This window comes from Panthera tigris, chromosome C1 (genome assembly GCF_018350195.1).
Source record: "Panthera tigris isolate Pti1 chromosome C1, P.tigris_Pti1_mat1.1, whole genome shotgun sequence".
NCBI classification, from domain to species: Eukaryota; Metazoa; Chordata; class Mammalia; order Carnivora; family Felidae; genus Panthera; species Panthera tigris.
This window is the reverse complement of record NC_056667.1, coordinates 148,391,691-148,408,846: the sequence shown is the minus strand read 5'-3', so window position 1 is coordinate 148,408,846 and position 17,156 is coordinate 148,391,691. Positions and strand designations below refer to the sequence as shown.

The 17,156-nt window shown below is 39.4% G+C and overlaps 1 protein-coding gene across 1 annotated transcript in view; it reads left to right on the top strand.

Annotated features, from left to right (window-relative positions):
• Window positions 1-17,156, top strand: part of ITGB6 (integrin subunit beta 6) — a 75,275-nt gene that overhangs the window by 24,931 nt on the left and 33,188 nt on the right. The window contains exon 9 of the mRNA XM_007078462.3: window positions 14,016-14,105. Within this exon, the coding sequence (XP_007078524.2) occupies window positions 14,016-14,105 (90 nt within the window). The remainder of the gene's footprint in view (window positions 1-14,015; window positions 14,106-17,156) is intronic.

The following is a 17,156-nucleotide window of genomic DNA, read 5'->3' as shown; positions in this document are numbered from 1 at the left end:
CAATTATCACCTCTTTGAGGAGAATGGGGGGTTTTGCTCATCTTTCTGTTTAGGCTATTTCTCGATACACAATAGATTTTCATCTTTAGTCAATTTGGGTCAAAGTTTCTAAATAGTAATTTGGAATTTTGTGTGACAAATACCTGTGGAAGTTGAGGGAGCCCATGTATAAGAGCAGGTGGGGGTCTGCCTGACCCAGAGCTACAGTCATTTGCAGCCATCTCTTTGCCCTTGGACCCAGATGGCACCAGGGGAAAGGAACACTGCCATCACTCCTGGGACCAACCCGTTGGATAAGTTCAAGAGCCTTCTCGCTAAGCCACAAAAGGAAAACCCCTGAGCAGTTACCCCTATTTGCTGGTCATTGTTATCTAAGAACCAGCATAAAGTATAGCCACAACATGCTAAGAGCTTGTGTGGCTTGTGAATATAACCTATCGTATGCAAGTTTCAATTTTTTAAGATCAATAACCCAGTTTTTATATCACCCCTTCTTTCCTTTTTTGCTTATCTTTTGAACTTTTCACTGCAGCAAGAGAGTTGAAAGGAGGCAGAGAATTAAAGAGGGAGATAAAACAAAAATTGAGCCCTTTTGCTCTGTGATATCCTGTTCTATTATTGTTTTGTTTTATAATGTTCACTATTGGAAAAGATCAAAACGATTTTGCTCTGATGAAAATCCCTTTTTCTCTGGCCTCAGTTTTGACAAAATAAAAGGACTGAACTGGATGACCTCCAGCCTTAGTAGTCAATGACTCTGAGCCTGAAGAAGGGAAATCACCATGAATTCCAATGATCTATGCACAAAGTTCAGCTAGCCATAATATAGCTAATTTTTAAGCATGTATGAAAAAAATTGTTCTTTATCCTATCAACCCCATCTTGTAATGAAGTATTCCAAATTTATGCTTTTAGTGAATATAAAATCATCTAGGAATAAAAAGAGAACCTCTGAATTATGAGAAATCCCCATACAGTTAACAAATTGCTCTTAATTCAAGTGTAATGGAAAAGGATTTTTATTTCTCTTCAATTGATGATATCTGGGAATAAGACTGAGGAGAGCCAGCCTATACTTTCCTCATTAATAAAAATAGCTCTTAGAGAGGGAAGATTTGGAAATAAAACTCATGTCCTCAGATTATCAGCACAAAGTTGTTAGAAGCATTTTCCAGACTAATTAATAAATTATAACCATGAAAAGTCATCAGTAGTTACCCTTAGTTTACACATAGTACTTTTCTTCTAAAGAACTCAAAGACTCATAATCCAGTAAATAAACACAAAGGTAAAAAAAAAAAAAAAGAGAGAGAAAAGAGAAGATTCAGACTTAAAGTAGGGTTTTAACGAGATGCTCTATTAGGCCAGCCCATGAACGAATACAAAATGGAATTTCAATACAAGGCCTAAATATTTCAAGATTTACACAACACCCAGGATATCTAGCATATCAATAGAACCAAGATGCTATTGAATGCATGCATGCATTCATTCATTCATTCATTCATTCATCAAGCATTTCATTAGAACCTCCCTTCATTTGTGAGTACAGAGAAGGATAAGACACAGTGCCTACCTTAAGAAGTCTCACAGAGCATTAGTAGACTTGTAGACCAATAATTTGCCTAAAGAACAGGATGAAGGCATTTTAGAGGTTATGTTCTGGAAAGGCACCCCAAGGCAGAGGTTTGGTTTTGTTTTTTTTTTTAATATATGAAATTTATTGTCAAATTGTTTTCCATACAACACCCAGTGCTCATCCCAAAAGATGCCCTCTTCAATACCCATCACCCACTCCCCCCCTCCCACCCCTGCATCAACCCTCAGTTTGTTCTCAGTTTTTAAGAGTCTCTTATGCTTTGGCTCTCTCCCACTCTAACCTCTTTTTTTTTTTTCCTTCCCCTCCCCCATGGGTTTCTGTTAAGTTTCTCGGGATCCACATAAGAATGAAAACATATGGTATCTGTCTTTCTCTGTATGGCTTATTTCACTTAGCATCACACTCTCCAGTTCCATCCACGTTGCTACAAAGGGCCATATTTCGTTCTTTCTCATTGCCACGTAGTACTCCGTTGTGTATATAAACCACAATTTCTTTATCCATTCATCAGTTGATGGACATTTAGGCTCTTTCCACAATTTGGCTATTGTTGAAAGTGCTGCTATAAACATTGGGGTACAAGTGCCCCTATCCAAGGCACAGTTTTGATGAGGGGTCAGAGTTTGCATGTCTGTCAATGTTTTCACTTTTTCCTACTCACCATCTTTGTTAGAATGGGCAGTAAACTAATTGGCCATCATAAAACTAGCTTTGATACTAACAGTATGATAGTGTTGAGCTAAGACCTTCACTTTATAGTGGTGGAAAACTGAGAGCCAAGATGTTCTGTAACTATGACTATGAGAATCATAGGGAAGGTTTGCTGAGGGTGTATTAGGTGGCAGCTTGGGGTTAAATATTTTAACTCATTTTATCATTTAATCTCCATTTTATGGACCCCAAATAAACCCAAATAGAATAAAAAATAAAAATTGGACCAAATAAATTAAAGTAAATAATAAAAGAACTCAATATAAAGCAAGTTGCCTGTGTAGGCTGGGATTTGAACCAAGGCACTTTGAGTCTATAGCGTCAATCACTGAGTTAAGTAACACTGTAACCTGGGCTGCTATAGTGAAAGGGCATGCCAGTCCCTAACTACTAGACCACCAAAGAAGCCGCCTTTTAAACAAAGTCACCAACTTTGAAAGTCACTGAGCTGTAAAAGCAGAGAGCCTAAGGGTGGAGCCGAGCCGCCTGACAGATGAACAGATGAATAGGTGGAATTCTTAAAAATGGCAGAGTCCTTTAAAATCAGTGCACACTTCATCTAGGGCCCTTTACTGTTGCTGTTAATTTAGACAAATAGAGCAATTTACAAATGGGTGGACTTGAAAAAAAGACCGTTGGATTCTGAGTGGTAAAAACAGGCCACACAGTCAGGGAGCATCATGCCATTGGTCAACACATCCTTTCAACAGCAGCTACTGTCTATGGGAATCACCATCTGCAGTTCCAACCTAAGAGACAAAGGGGACACCTGGTCTAACAAAGACTGTAGGTTTTTATGATGATACAGTTCAAGTACACAGAAAAGTAGAGTCATATAATGACACCCACGCATCGACTGCCCAGCCTTCTCAAATCTTAACATTTTGCCGCCATATTTGCTTCAGATTTTTTAAAGACGTAAGACATTCTAGATACAGTTGCCTGCTGTATACCTGTGCAACTCTGATGCCACTCCCCTCTTTTCCTCCATAGAAGTAACCAATGTCCTGAACTTAGTGTTTATCATTCTCATGTTTATTTTTTGTACCATTAAAATATATATGGATCCATAAACAATTACATAATCTTGGCTTACAAGTTTAACTTCATGCTGTACATATTACTTTGACAATTTTCTTTTTGACTCCATGTTATGTTTGGGGATGGGTTGTGAGGGTAAAACACACCTAAGCTAAATTTGCCATTCTAACCATGTTTAAATACGCAGTTCTGTGACATTAAGTACATTCATATTGTGGTGCTCAATGAATGTTACGTTTTTGAGGCTTGTCTACAGAGATGCATATAACTCTACTGTACTCTGTTCCACTGCCATGGACAATCCATCGAGTGTACAACCTGTGGTGTGTTCATTCTGTAGCTGGGAGCATGGATCACGCCCAGTTGGTAAAGCATGGCAAATGTCACACCCATGCTCATGCTTGTACATGTGTTCTCTATGGAGGATGCGTGTCTAGAATTGGAGTCTCAGGGTCACAAGAAAAGGCATCTTCAACTCTCCCGGGTGTGTCCAAGCTTTCCAAAGTGGCCGTATCAGCTACTCTCCTACCAACAGTGTGGGAGTATGGCCAAAACCAACCAACCAACCAAACAAACAAAACCTACCACGTACTTTAAATTACTCTTTTTCTGACGACAAAATTAATACATGTTATTTGCCCCCAAAGAGGTGGGGGAGGTGCATCCAGAAAAGCACAAAGCAGAAAATAAAGATCACTCATAAACTCACCATTCAGACACAGCTAACCATTCTTGACATTTTAAAATAAGTCTTCTCTTTTTTTGCATTCCTTTACATATTTTAACATAATTGGCATCATACGGTACATATTAAGTAGGTTCAGATTTTTTGAATGAGTTTGTACATTTGTAGCCTTCTAAAGGCATGAAAATTAAATTGCTTTTGGTTATACGTCAAACAATCACTTTTATTGACAAGAATCACATTAGATGAAATCAAGGTCTTCTAAAACATTCCAAATCTGTGGTTGCCATACATAGAGGGTGTCTGCTTTAAAATAAAAACAAATCTGCTCCCCTCCCACCAGCAGCCCCAGAACATCCACAATTACTATATTTTTACATTAACTACAAGGTTACGTTGTTTACATATTCAAATGATACTTAGTTACTTTTTTATGCATTCATGTGATGGCCTTAACAAGGACCAACAAATCATTTCCAGTATCCCTTTTCTTATCCCTTGAAAGTGCCCTTTTGGTGAGGACTCCAATATCTGTGAACAAATTCAGTTTCTTCAAAGGTGCCTCTCCATACCACAAAGTGCTTAAAGCTATGCAGTTGCTCTATTCTATGCTTTCTCAGAGCCTCACATTATTCAGGGACTCTCACTAAACTCAGCTACACATTTATCCCCTGAAACCTTTCCTATGCTTACAGTTGGCCACTCTGTCCATGTCTGTGCAGCTGGCCCAAATTCTAGCAATGCTTAAAGGAAGCTCCCTTTGACACGGATCACCACACAGGTGTTTAGCCACAACCAAGCATTCTCCACCATAGCCTTTTACAGATTACATAGGACATCAAGGCACAATGGACAAGTTAAACTGACAGTCCCTGGACACAGAGAAGTTTGGGAGGGTTATGCATTTTAATATTATGCTTAATTACCTGAAAGAGCCAAAAATATGCTACAAAGGGGTTACTATTAATTATAACATAGTTTAATATTTTGTTGCCTTTATGGTATTGAATCTTCAATAAATAAACAGAAAATTCTCGAAGTAGAACATTTTATTGAGCCTGAACAGTTTGGGCACACTTTATTTATTTATTCAGAAATTCACATACTTTTTCTATAAGATTGCCAGATTTAGCACATAAAAATACAGGGCATCCAATTTGAATTACAAATAAGTAATATATAATTTTGTTAGTATTAGTATGTTCCAGTGCAATATTTGGGACTAAAATTTTGAAAATATTACTAAAAAATGGAAAAGAGTAGTGTGTAGCAATGGAGAAAAATGAAAGAGGAGAGTGTGAGACTTTACTTCTATAGGATCTTCAGGGAAGACCCCTTTCAAAAGGTGATTATAAAGCAGCAACCAAAAGGTTGAGGAGTTTTCAAGAGGAGAAGGCATGTGCAAAGGCCCTGAGGCAGCAAAGGACCCAGCACTCAATTTGTTCGAGAAACGGAAGAAAGGCTAGTCAGACTGATATGAGCTAGGATAGAAGAGGATGGAGTAGATAACATAGGCTAACACTAGATACTTCAGTCTTGAAGGCCTAGGGAAGTAAGCATGTTATTATTCCATGGGCATCAGGCATTCAAAAACACCACTTTTGTTCTTGAGTACAGAATGGATGTCACAGGTGTATGACCAACTGAGGATCCCTTACAAATTATGGGTGTACAGGTTTAAAAACATAACAACTAACCAACTAACTAACAAACCAACTAACTAACTAAATAAATAAAAACTTTATTTTCCAAATTACCATAGCCCTTCCTGGAAGCATCTGCTTGACAACAGGAATGGTATAGACAGACTATTCTATATCTGCCATTCTTAAACATTGATGTTCATTAAAATCGCACAGGGAGCTTTCTAAAAAACCCAGTACCCAGGCCACACCCTGATCTGATTAATTCAGTATCTCTAAGGCTGAGGCCCAGGCATCAGTGTTTTGTTTTGTTTTTAAGTTCCTCTGGTGTCTCCAATCACTCAGGGAGCTTATTAAAACACCAACTCTGGGGCGCCTGGGTGGCTCAGTTGGTTAAGCATCCAATTTCTTGGTTTCGGCTCAGGACATGATCTCACAGTTCTTGAGGTCTAGCCCTACATCAGGCTCCATGCTGACAGCATGGAGCCTGCTTGGGATTCTTACTCTCCCTGTCTCTCTGCCCCTCCCCTGCGTGCGTGCTCTCTTTCTATCTCTGTCTCTGTCTCAAAGAACAAACAAACAAACAAACAAATACCAACTCTGATTCAGGTCTAGGATGGGGTCTGAAGTTTTGCATTTCTTCTTTTTTTAAAAAAGAATTGAGATATAATTGGGGTGCCTGCGTGGCTCAGTTGGTTGAGCGTCTGACTTCGGCTCAGGTCATGATCTCACAGTCCCTGAGTTCGAGCCCCGCATCTGGCTCTGTGCTAACATCTCAGAGCCTGGAGTCTGCCTCGGATTCTGTGTCTCCCTCTCTCTCTGCCCCTCACCTGCTCATGATCTGTCTCTCTCTGTCTCAAAAATAAATAAACACTTTAAAAAAAACTTTTTTTAATTGAGATATAATTGATGTAGAACATTACATTAGTTTCAGTTGTATATTTCAATATTTGTATACATTGCAAAATGATCACTAAAATAAATTTAGTTAACATCCATCACCATACATAATTTCAAAATTTTTTTCTTGTGATGAGAACTTTCAAGATTTACTGTGTTAGCAGCTTCCAAATATGCAATATAGTATTATTAACCATAGTTGCCATGCTGTGCATTACTTCCCCATGAAATATTTATTTTATAACTGGAAGTTTGTATTTTTTGACTCCCCTTACCCATTTCATTTCCCCACCATCCCTTCTTTTCTCTTGCAACTACCAATGTGTTCTCTGAATCTATGAACTTGGCATTTTTGCTTGTTTTGTTTTATTTTGATTTGATCAAATCATATGGTATTTGTCTTTCTTTGCTTTACTTATTTCACTTAGCATAATGCTCTCAAGGTCCATCCACATTGCTGCAAATGGCAAGATTTCTTTTTTATGGCCAAGTAATATTCCATCATATATATATATATATATATATATATATATATATATATCCTCACCAACACTTGTTAGTTCTTGTCTTTTTGATGATAGCCATTCTAAAAGGTGTGAGGTGATACATCCAAATAATTAATATCTAATAGTTACATTGGATATATGTAATAGATATATCCAATAGATATATCCGATAGTTAATATCCAAAATATATGAAGAATTCATACAAGAGTATACAATATGTAAAGAATTTAATAGCAAAACAAACAAAAAATAAACATAAACACTTTTTCAAAAATGGGCAGAGGACTTGAATAGACATTTTTCCAGAGAAGATAGGCAGATGACCAATAGGCACAGGAAAGGATACACAACACCACTAATCATCAGAAAAATGCAAATCAAAACCACAATGAGATATCACCTCACACCTTTCAGAATGGCTATCATCAAACAGATAAGAACTGACAAGTGTTGGCAAGGATGAGGAGCAAAGAGAATCCTCCTGCACTGTTGGTGGAAACGTAAATTGCTTCAGCCACTATGGAAAACCAAATGGAGGGTCCTCAAAAAATTAAAGTGAGAGTTTGCATTTCTCCAGATGCTTCCAGATGCTGCTGCTGCTACTGGTCCACCCACCACCCTTCTAGCAGCAAGGGCTGCTGATACCTCTTTAGCAGCCCTTGTATCTACACCTGCTTTCTCTTTTTTGGTCCCCTTCCTCGTGTTCCTACTAGTCATCTTTCAATGTTTTATTACCTGCCGGTTGGTCTGCAAAGCACATAAGCTGCTACTGAAGCCAACACAGCTGCCCATTTTAAAAGAGCTTTCTAAAGCTTTGGGACTTGCATTTGCCAACAAAGGTCTACAATCCCTCTCAAAACGCAGGGTAATCTTATTAAGGGACCATGTGAAGTATCCTCAGCAACAAATACTCAGTGTAGCCTCTTTGTTCTCGAAGTCTCCATTCTCCAATGCCTCTCTGTGCATTTGTTTGTCTCAGAACAGTCATGCACGGTGGGTCCATTCGTCTTCCCTTATCACTCTGTCACTGCTGCCGAGCACTCGTCCAGCTGTGTGCTGCAGCTTCTTGGCTGACAAGATAATTACATTCCAGGGCAGACTGGAAGAAAGACAGGTAGTGCTCAAAAGTTCCGAAGCGACTACCTAGTCATTGCTGGTGCAGACTTCAAGATCAAGCACCTGATCTAATTAGCACACTCCCTTTGCTGCCTGCCTGCCTGTGGAATGCTGACAATTGAAAGCCTGAAGGCAAAGCAGATATCATGCAACCCAGAGACAGACATTCAGGCTACCTTGTGCCAGAAACAATTACATATTCTTTTTGGAATCTTGGGTGTCCTAGTAACACAGTCAAGCCTGGGGGTAAACTTTTGCATAATACTGGGAGCCCTGCATTTACCGATAATGAACATGAGAACCAGCAGTATAAAACCCCACAAGAATGAAAGACCTCACGGGAAGAAAGCCTTCTGATTGCCTTCAGAAGAAGGACTTATTTCAGCAAACCCTTACCGGCCCCCACTCCCCCCAACTTGGAAGAAGCACAGTGCTCAACAAAAGCAAGGCATCATCAGCAAAGAGCTGTTTTCTTTTGACCAGATAAACAGCACAATACAGTCCCCCAGGACAAAAAAAAAAAATTTTTTTTTTGCTTCTATGCTTTTGCTACTTGCTACATTTTTTCAAGATGTAGCCTTTCCATTTGAAAGTGATTACAGCCACAACTTTTTCTTCATTTCTTTTTGCTTCCACTAGAGAGCAAGGTGGTCCCTTCCTCGTCCATTCCTGTCAGTCTCCCAAGGCTGTCCCAGAGTCCCCACAGCAGATGTTCTAGGAGCCTTGGGTTTCTGAGGATGCAGGTGTCAAAAGGCAGGAGGTGCACGGGGAAGTCGGGGGCATGTGAGGACCTCTCCGTCCCATTGTGTGGCTCCCAGAATTGGTGAATGCGGCTCATGAAGACCTGGTCCTGAGACCGGTGCCTGGGGATGGAGGGAGATTCAGAAGAGACAGACCATGCTGTGAGTGCTGGGGAGTTTGCCAGTCTACACCTCCCCTGGGTCCGTCCCCAGGTTGAAAGAATCTGGGTAAGAACTGATTCCCCCTTGTGGCCAAATCCCTGAATGATCTGAGACCTTTCAAGAATTATCTGTACTTTCTCCAATTTAAGTGACACCTTGATGACCAGAAGCACCCTCTTGACAGTAAGAATGAATGCCTCTCTGTGCATTTGTTTGTCTCAGAGCAGTCATACATTGCGGGTTCATCTCTGTTGGTGGTTACACCCAGGAGTGGAATGGCTGGGTCATTGGATGAGCTCATGTTCAGCATTAGCAGCTACTGCCAGTTCTGCCAAGTAGTTGTACCAGTGTAGACTCCCCCGGCAAGTAGTTGAGAGAGCATCATCAGGTTTTTAAATCGTAGCCCTCCTAGTAGACGCACGCTGGCATCTCTTTTGGTTTCAATTTCTATTTCTCTAATGATTAATGATGGTGAACAATTTGCCGTACTCTTCTGTCACTTGCATGCCACATCCAGGCATGCAAAATCATCCTTTTTCTAACATTAAATTTTTTTTTCCAAACGTCTTTTCCTTGTGGATGTGTAGGAGTTGTTTGGATATTCTGGTGCCAGATCAGATGCATGTATTACATGTATTTTCTCCCACTCAGTGACTCCCTTTTACTCTCATAAAGGCATCTTTTCACAGTGGAAATTCCTAAGTTTAAGCCCTATTTATCAATCTTTTCCTTTTTATAGATAGTGCTTTTGTGTCCTACTTAAGACATTTTTGTTACCCTTAAGTCAATGAAGATATCTCCCCTGACTTCTACAGTAATAAAAGTCAGAATAGTAGTTAGGCTTCTAAGGGAGGGGAATGACTGAGAAGCAGTGCAAGGGAGGATTCAGGGGGCTGATTACTCTCTACCTCTTGATCTTGGGGTGGTTACACCTGCTTGTTTACATTTAAAATACCCATTGAATTGTATAGTTATTACTCGTATGCTGTGCATGTGTGTTATACTGCCGTTAAATTTTCTGAGAGAGAAAATGGATGAATAGAAGCTACTAATTGAAGATATACTAGGTAATGACTATGTATATACAGTGAGATATTAGAGAAAATATTTGTGGACACATTCTATAACATCATAGGTTCTCAATCTATATAAGCCAAACTTTTACTAAATGTATTTTAGCAAACAAAAAACATTCAGTAAGTATCATTTAAGGCCATAAATACTGATGTTGATTAATAATATAATATTGAAAACGATCAGTGCTGAGCATAAAGTCCCTCCATATCAATGAGGCTTCACAGAAAGAGTTAAGCAAGCATAGAGCCTAAAGAGAGAAGAATTTGGTCTTACAGATTTTTTATTAAAATGCTGCTAGCAGATATATGGCAAGTCTAGCTTCCCACCTCTGATGAGGGGCATGAGTAGTGTGGTCTATATAAAATGGTGGCTTATGAGTCTCAGGTGGTGAAGAATCTTTGAGACCACAGCAGGAATGTCACAGTAGTAGGACAGAAGGGTCCAGGAGAGTAATCATCCAAGGCAGAAACCCAATCAAGATGTCCAGCTAGGATACAGTTAATACTAAACCATGTCCCAGAACCTAAACCTGGAGATGAGTGAACCCAGCAGGAAGTTCAGTCAACGCAAGAATGAAGATCACATCAGTAATGTCCCTTCTAGCACCAAAGGCAGCCAAGTATCTGCCAAGGTCCTTAGTCTGAGTGTCTTTGAAGAAAGAGCCAACCAGTAGTCTGACCATGGATAGCTGGGGTGGCAGGTGTGTAGGGGTATGGATGTGACAGCTGGTTCTAGCAGCCAGACACCGAGAAGCACTGACCTTGGAGACACTCCCCGAGAGGAGCCCAGGTGCACATGTGTGAATTTAAGAATTTTCCTCTGTATCTTTTGTTGCCTGCCCACTAAATCACCCCCTGTCCACTTCTTAGCCTCCATCCTTGACAAGCCGGAGATTTCTAAGGAGCAAAAACAGACCGTGGGACAAATAAGAAATCACTGTGGGGGCACAGTGAGCAAATAAATAGGGTTTGATGAAGGAAGTTAAGAAAACTAAGGCAATCAGAAAAAGCCAACTTTGCAAACATGAATGAGAAAAGCAACCTCAGGAACTCCTGGGTGGCATGGTGGTGGGAGAGGGAGAAAGTCCATTAATTAGGATAACCCATGGGCAGATAACAGGGAATTGAAGCCCAAGAAATTCAAGCCCAAGAAGCTGGCATTTCTAATTAGCTCATGAAACATCGTGTTTTTAGAGTTCACCATTTCTTATGTCCAAGAGTTATCCTTTACAGTCACAGCGCTATAATTTATCACATCCAGGCATGCAAAATCATCCTTTTTCTAACATTAAACATGTTTAATAAGAACAATTTATAATAGCACTTTAGGGCTTTAATGAAAGAAAGACGTTTGACACACGATATTTACAGTAATCATAATACTACAAGATTTGAAGTATAATTTTTTACAGTGTTAGATCAGGAAGCCAAATTGTCCATGTTTTTAGTTAATTATTTGCAATGCTTTTGGGAGGAATCAGCATCCAGAAATTAATTACTAGTTTTCCTCTACACAATTGTCAGTGTTATCACAGGGTGCTGCCTCTAGCTGCCAACTCCTTTATACCCCCGCTCTGGTAGCAATCAGCAAATGCAATTAATGTTAAACCACTTGTCCTAATAGCCAAACGCCAAACGTCATACCACATGCAGGATCATAATTATGCTCTGGGAAGTAGATGGATTTGGCTGTGTTAACCAAGAATTAACCCAAAATCTAGAGGCCACTTGAACTAGTGCTTGTGGACAGTACCCTTTATACCTTGGCCTTGGAGAAACCAGGACATTTTTCAAGGCTAGCAGTTGTATGCAAAGCTAAGAGCCTTGAAATTCTTTTTTGAAAAGATCTAAACCTTTCTTTGTCAAGCTTTAAAGTTTTCCTTTGCCTTCTCTTTTGGGACCAGTCAAATTTACACACATTCCAGCTCCACTTGAGTGAAATTCAAGTTCCTATTTAGGTATTCGCTGTTAACCACAGGTCTCATGCTTCACAGCCCTTTTGACATGTGTTTATTTGAAAAGGTAAGTCAATGAACCGGTGCCTTTCTCATATTTGACAAGTTCTACCTGACTCAGGGAAACAGAGTGGGGCCCACCTTCAATAGGCAGTGATGTGGGGCACTGGGTAATAGGAGGAATGTTCCTCCCTGGTCTACTGTCCATGACCCCTTCGATAATAAAACTCAGGGTCAAGGCAGAATCACAACTGCCACTTTTAAGAATTCAGATTTCCATCAACTTCAAACTTAAACACAATCAAGAACATGGAAAGAAGTGGAATATTACAGAACCCACCAATTAAAAGCAGCATCCATTTTTCCATCCTGGAGGTGCAGAAAACCTGAACTTAACCCAGGTACCCACCTCTAGCAAGTACCTCCTAGAACATGTTTGTGTTCTAAAGTCACCCCTGCTTCATTTGTTCCTCCCCTTGGCTCGCCTCGATCTGATCCATTGATATAGTATCACGATTATAATCAATAATCATTACTAATTTTCACTTATTTTTGTACATGTTTTAAGCTACTTAAATCTTCTTTGGAATAAGACAGAATAGCATTATGTTTGAACGAGAGGAGGTGCCCTAAATCCTTCAGTCAAAACTTACTTTCTATTTCTACATACACTTTTAATAAATTCAGTCATCTGATTTCACAACACACAGCAACTCAGAAGACCACAGCTGACAAAAAGAGTGATTGTCTCTTCCTGACGTAGCACAGCATATTAAGCCTGCTTAATAGATGTTGTTGAATGCAACAGTAAATGAATAAATGAGAAAATTGGTAGGTGAGTGATACCTTACAGCTTAACAAGGAGAAGATAGAAACTATTTAAAAACAAATAAAAGAAGCAAAAAGCATAGCAGTTGGGGTCCACTTGGTATGAGTGTGATCTATCCGTGGATTTTAGAAGTCTTTGATTATAGACCTATAACTCATATTGATAAGTATGGCTGTTTCTTCAAGAAAAAAGTCCAGGTGTGCTTGGGAATCTTTATTAGGAAGACAGATAGGTGCACCATACACTTCAGAAAACTTTTCACTTGAAAATAAGTATTAAAACATAAAACTTAAGGGAGGGGTAATTTTCAGCAGTCCGGAAAATTCCCTTCCTTGCAATGCCTCATTTCCCTGGTCATGATTGGTATTTAGAGTGTGAATAAACTAATGTTGTGAGTTCTCCTCAGGTGGGAATGACATCTCAGAGAAGGATGTAAGTGCAGAATGCAGCTGGTCTAGAGATAGGTTCTGACTGAGTCAGTCATGATGAGTGGGGACTCAGTTCCAGTCAACCCCAGCACCATGGTGACATCCCTAAAAGAGTGCTCGTTACTGCTAGGAAAGGGGGTTAACAGCAAGCATCCACATAACTCACTCCTTTTCTCCACCAAACAATTGACAATTAAGACCCTTGGGCTGAATGACTTGGAGAGCACCTGATGGCAGAGAAAGTTTCCATAACATTACAAAAAGAGAAGAAAACTCCTGGTAGTATGCTCGTAATATTTTGGACAAAGGATGTTCCACAAATGGAAGATGGTATATAAGTGCTATTATTATTTGAGACTTGACTCCAGTTGTGACATAAATCACAGCTCTAGACGAAGGCAACCACAGACACTTGATATCCCCAATGGCAGTCTAGTTCCCACTTGCATGCAGGAAGCAGCATCAGGCAGGACTACAGTTTCAGGAGAAACACTCATTTATCACCAGGATCCTGTTTCCCCTGGCCAGTGAAATAGAAGTGATCTCAACCAGCAGGCTGAAACCCACAGGTAGTGTTTCTTGATCACAGTGAACAGATTGACTTATTCTTTTTTGTTTACAGAATTACGCAAAACTCATTCCTGGAGCTACAGTAGGGCTACTTCAGAAGGACTCTGGAAACATTCTCCAGCTGATCATCTCAGCTTACGAAGTATGATATTTTACAGTTGGCTCTTTTTACTTTCCTTTTTTTTTATTTTTTTCATTCAGTTTTGGTATTCAAAAACTCAGATGTGTTTTAGGCAGTTAAGTGCACTCTGATTTGTTAGTAGAAAGAGTACTTATCCAAAGAAAATCTCTCTGCCTTAACGTGCAGCCAAAATATAAATTTTGTTCACATTATTTGCAGATATCCTTCCTGAAAAGTGAGGCAGAAGGTAGAGAAATCATAACCTGATCATAAAGTTAAGATTATTTTTATAATAATAACCAATAGCAGCACTGTCACTTGCAAAATTTTAATTCTATTGAAAAGACTCCACAAGTCCTATAATTAAGCTCCCCTTTTCTCTACCTGAAAAAAAAATTAGTTTAAAATGGGTAACTGAACTATGTGAAGAACTAACTCCACAGGCTTAATGAGACCACCTCATTACTCAAGGAAAAGAAAAAAGACAAAAGCGTATCAGGAACACCACTTTGTGGATTCTCTACTTTTGAGAACCAAGGAATTTTTCATTTTTATGGATATATATGTAGAAAGATATAGACAGATCTCTCTCTCTCTCTCTACATATATATGTACACATATGTGTACATATATACAAAAATATATATATTTTTTTGCCTGGACTTTGGAAAATAATACATCAGGTAAGAATTCCTCCCTTAAAATAAAATACATAGCTATGGAGTTTCTATGTTCTCTTGCTTTGTCCCCATTTCATAATTCAATTAATCATTGGTAGATGGCCAGTTACCAAATCTTCTTTATTTTGGTTCCTAAGTATCATTCCCCTTTTTTGCCTCCACTTACATAGAAAGAACATACACACACACGTGCACACACACACACACACACACACACACACACACACAGATGGAAATGAAGATTTAAATTAGGACAGAAATGATGGGGCACCTGGGTGGCTCAATCAGTTGAGCATCTGACTCTTGATTTTGGCTCAGGTCATGATCCCAGGGTCGTGGGATTGAACCCTTTGTCAGCTCAACAGATGTGTCCATCAAAATTACAAGATGAGGTATTTTTTGTTTTTTGCTTTTTTAACTTATATCCTCAGAAACTTCAGTTTTCTTGGCTCACATCAAAATTTAACTACCACATTAGCTCAGGCTTGAAATTCTTCCAGATAGGAAAGCTTGTCAACAAAATACTATGAAAACCTTCCTCTCTCTTATGCAGTAATTAAAGTTTTAATGTGTAGAATCTGATAAAATCACATAGCACTCCTCCATGCATTAGAACACACTCCATTTTCTCAAAAGTGTTGGCCACTAACATCTTCAAAGGAATTATGCAAATGAGAAAATTATAAACGTCAAAAACATTTCTCCCTCTTGTTTGACCAGCCCCTTCCGTGCTGCCAGGGGTTCTGTCTCACTTTGTGGTCCCAAATTGCTCACATAATTTACAGGGTAGTTGAATCAAGGCATCAAACATTTGAAGTGAATCTCATTTTACTGTTTCAAAAATGTAAACAAGTGTTTATAATTCTTACACTATATAATCTTGCTCCAGAGTTGTTACTGTAACTTCATGATTCACTGAATCAAGTATGTAATAGATTTTGGCACTAGTTCAAATTATTTTTCTATTCTGTTATTTTAAAATGTATTTGACAAAGACATTAAAATATGAGAATCCATTGACTGGATGTCTTTCTAGTCTATAAAAGGAGAGAAAGGAAAGAGAATAAATTGAGAGAAAAGATAAAGCACTTCTGACTAACTTCCAGTGGGGTAGAGCTACACAATTTGTGTTTATAACTAGTGACTACAAACTGCAGCTCAGTATTTTACAGTGCCATATTGACATGAAAACCCTTAAACACCAGATGTGTATTCATCTGACCATCATTCACTAATTTTCTGCCTTCTTTAACCACCTAATAGAAGCTACTGAAATATCAGTGCTCCCAAGGGTAAGTTCTTCTACTAGCATTTAATTTTTTTTTAATGTCTATTTATTTTTGAGAGAGAGAAAGAGAGTGTAAATGGGGGAGGGGCAGAGAGAGAAGGAGACACTGAATCCAAAGCAGGCTCCAGGCTCTGAGCTGTCAGCACAGAGCCCGACATGGGACTCGAACTCATGAGCTGTGAGATCATAACCTGAGCCGAAGCTGGATGCTCAACCGACTGAGCCAACCCAGGCACCCGTAGCATTTAGGCTCCAGAAGGAAAATGACTTGGTTTGGTTTGTTTTGCCTGGTTCATAACAGATGCTCAGTAAATGAATGATAGGATGAAAATATACAAATAAATATTTATATCCTTTCTTTGGGAAATTCACATTAAAATATTCCTGGTGAATTCTGCAATGTGATATTCCAGTTATATCAATGCTAAGATCTCCCTTATTTTGGTCAGATCATGTCACCCACTGCTCCTAATTTCAAATCTACAGAAAAGACTTGCAGGTCATATCCCTCACCTCTTTTGCTCCTGACTCACTGTGCCACTGTCTCTAACATTACTCTTGCCTTAACTCTTGATGATTTCAGTCTAAGTATACATCTATTCCTTCCCGTACCCTGCCCTTTGTTTCTTGAACTCTGCTTCTAAAATGATCTAGTCCCCCTCTCTTGTCATACATTAAAGCTTGTCATTGCCAATAGACTCTCTATAATCTCAGCTTCATGTAACCCATTCCCTGCTCACCACTTCCAACCTTTTCAGCTCACCCTGGCGAGTTCCCTTTGTATTTCTTCCAACCCATCAGGATCTCCAACTAATTAACCTTGCCTTCTCTCTCTCTCTCTCTCTTTACTTCAAGTGACTCTATCCTCTCTTTGTAGTTCCTCATCTCCTTGATGTCCTCTTTTGCCTGGGCCCCAAGCTTAAATTCCACCATCACGATCACTCTGTAGACATACCCTCAGCTCCCCTACCCCTTACGGCTCCACTGAGGTCGCTTAGCCAATCATGGTCCTGGTTAAACCCAACTGTCCATTCACCCTGCACAACTGAACAGGAAAGGGAAAAACATACAATCATGCTAACTGGTCTCACTTTAAATTCATGA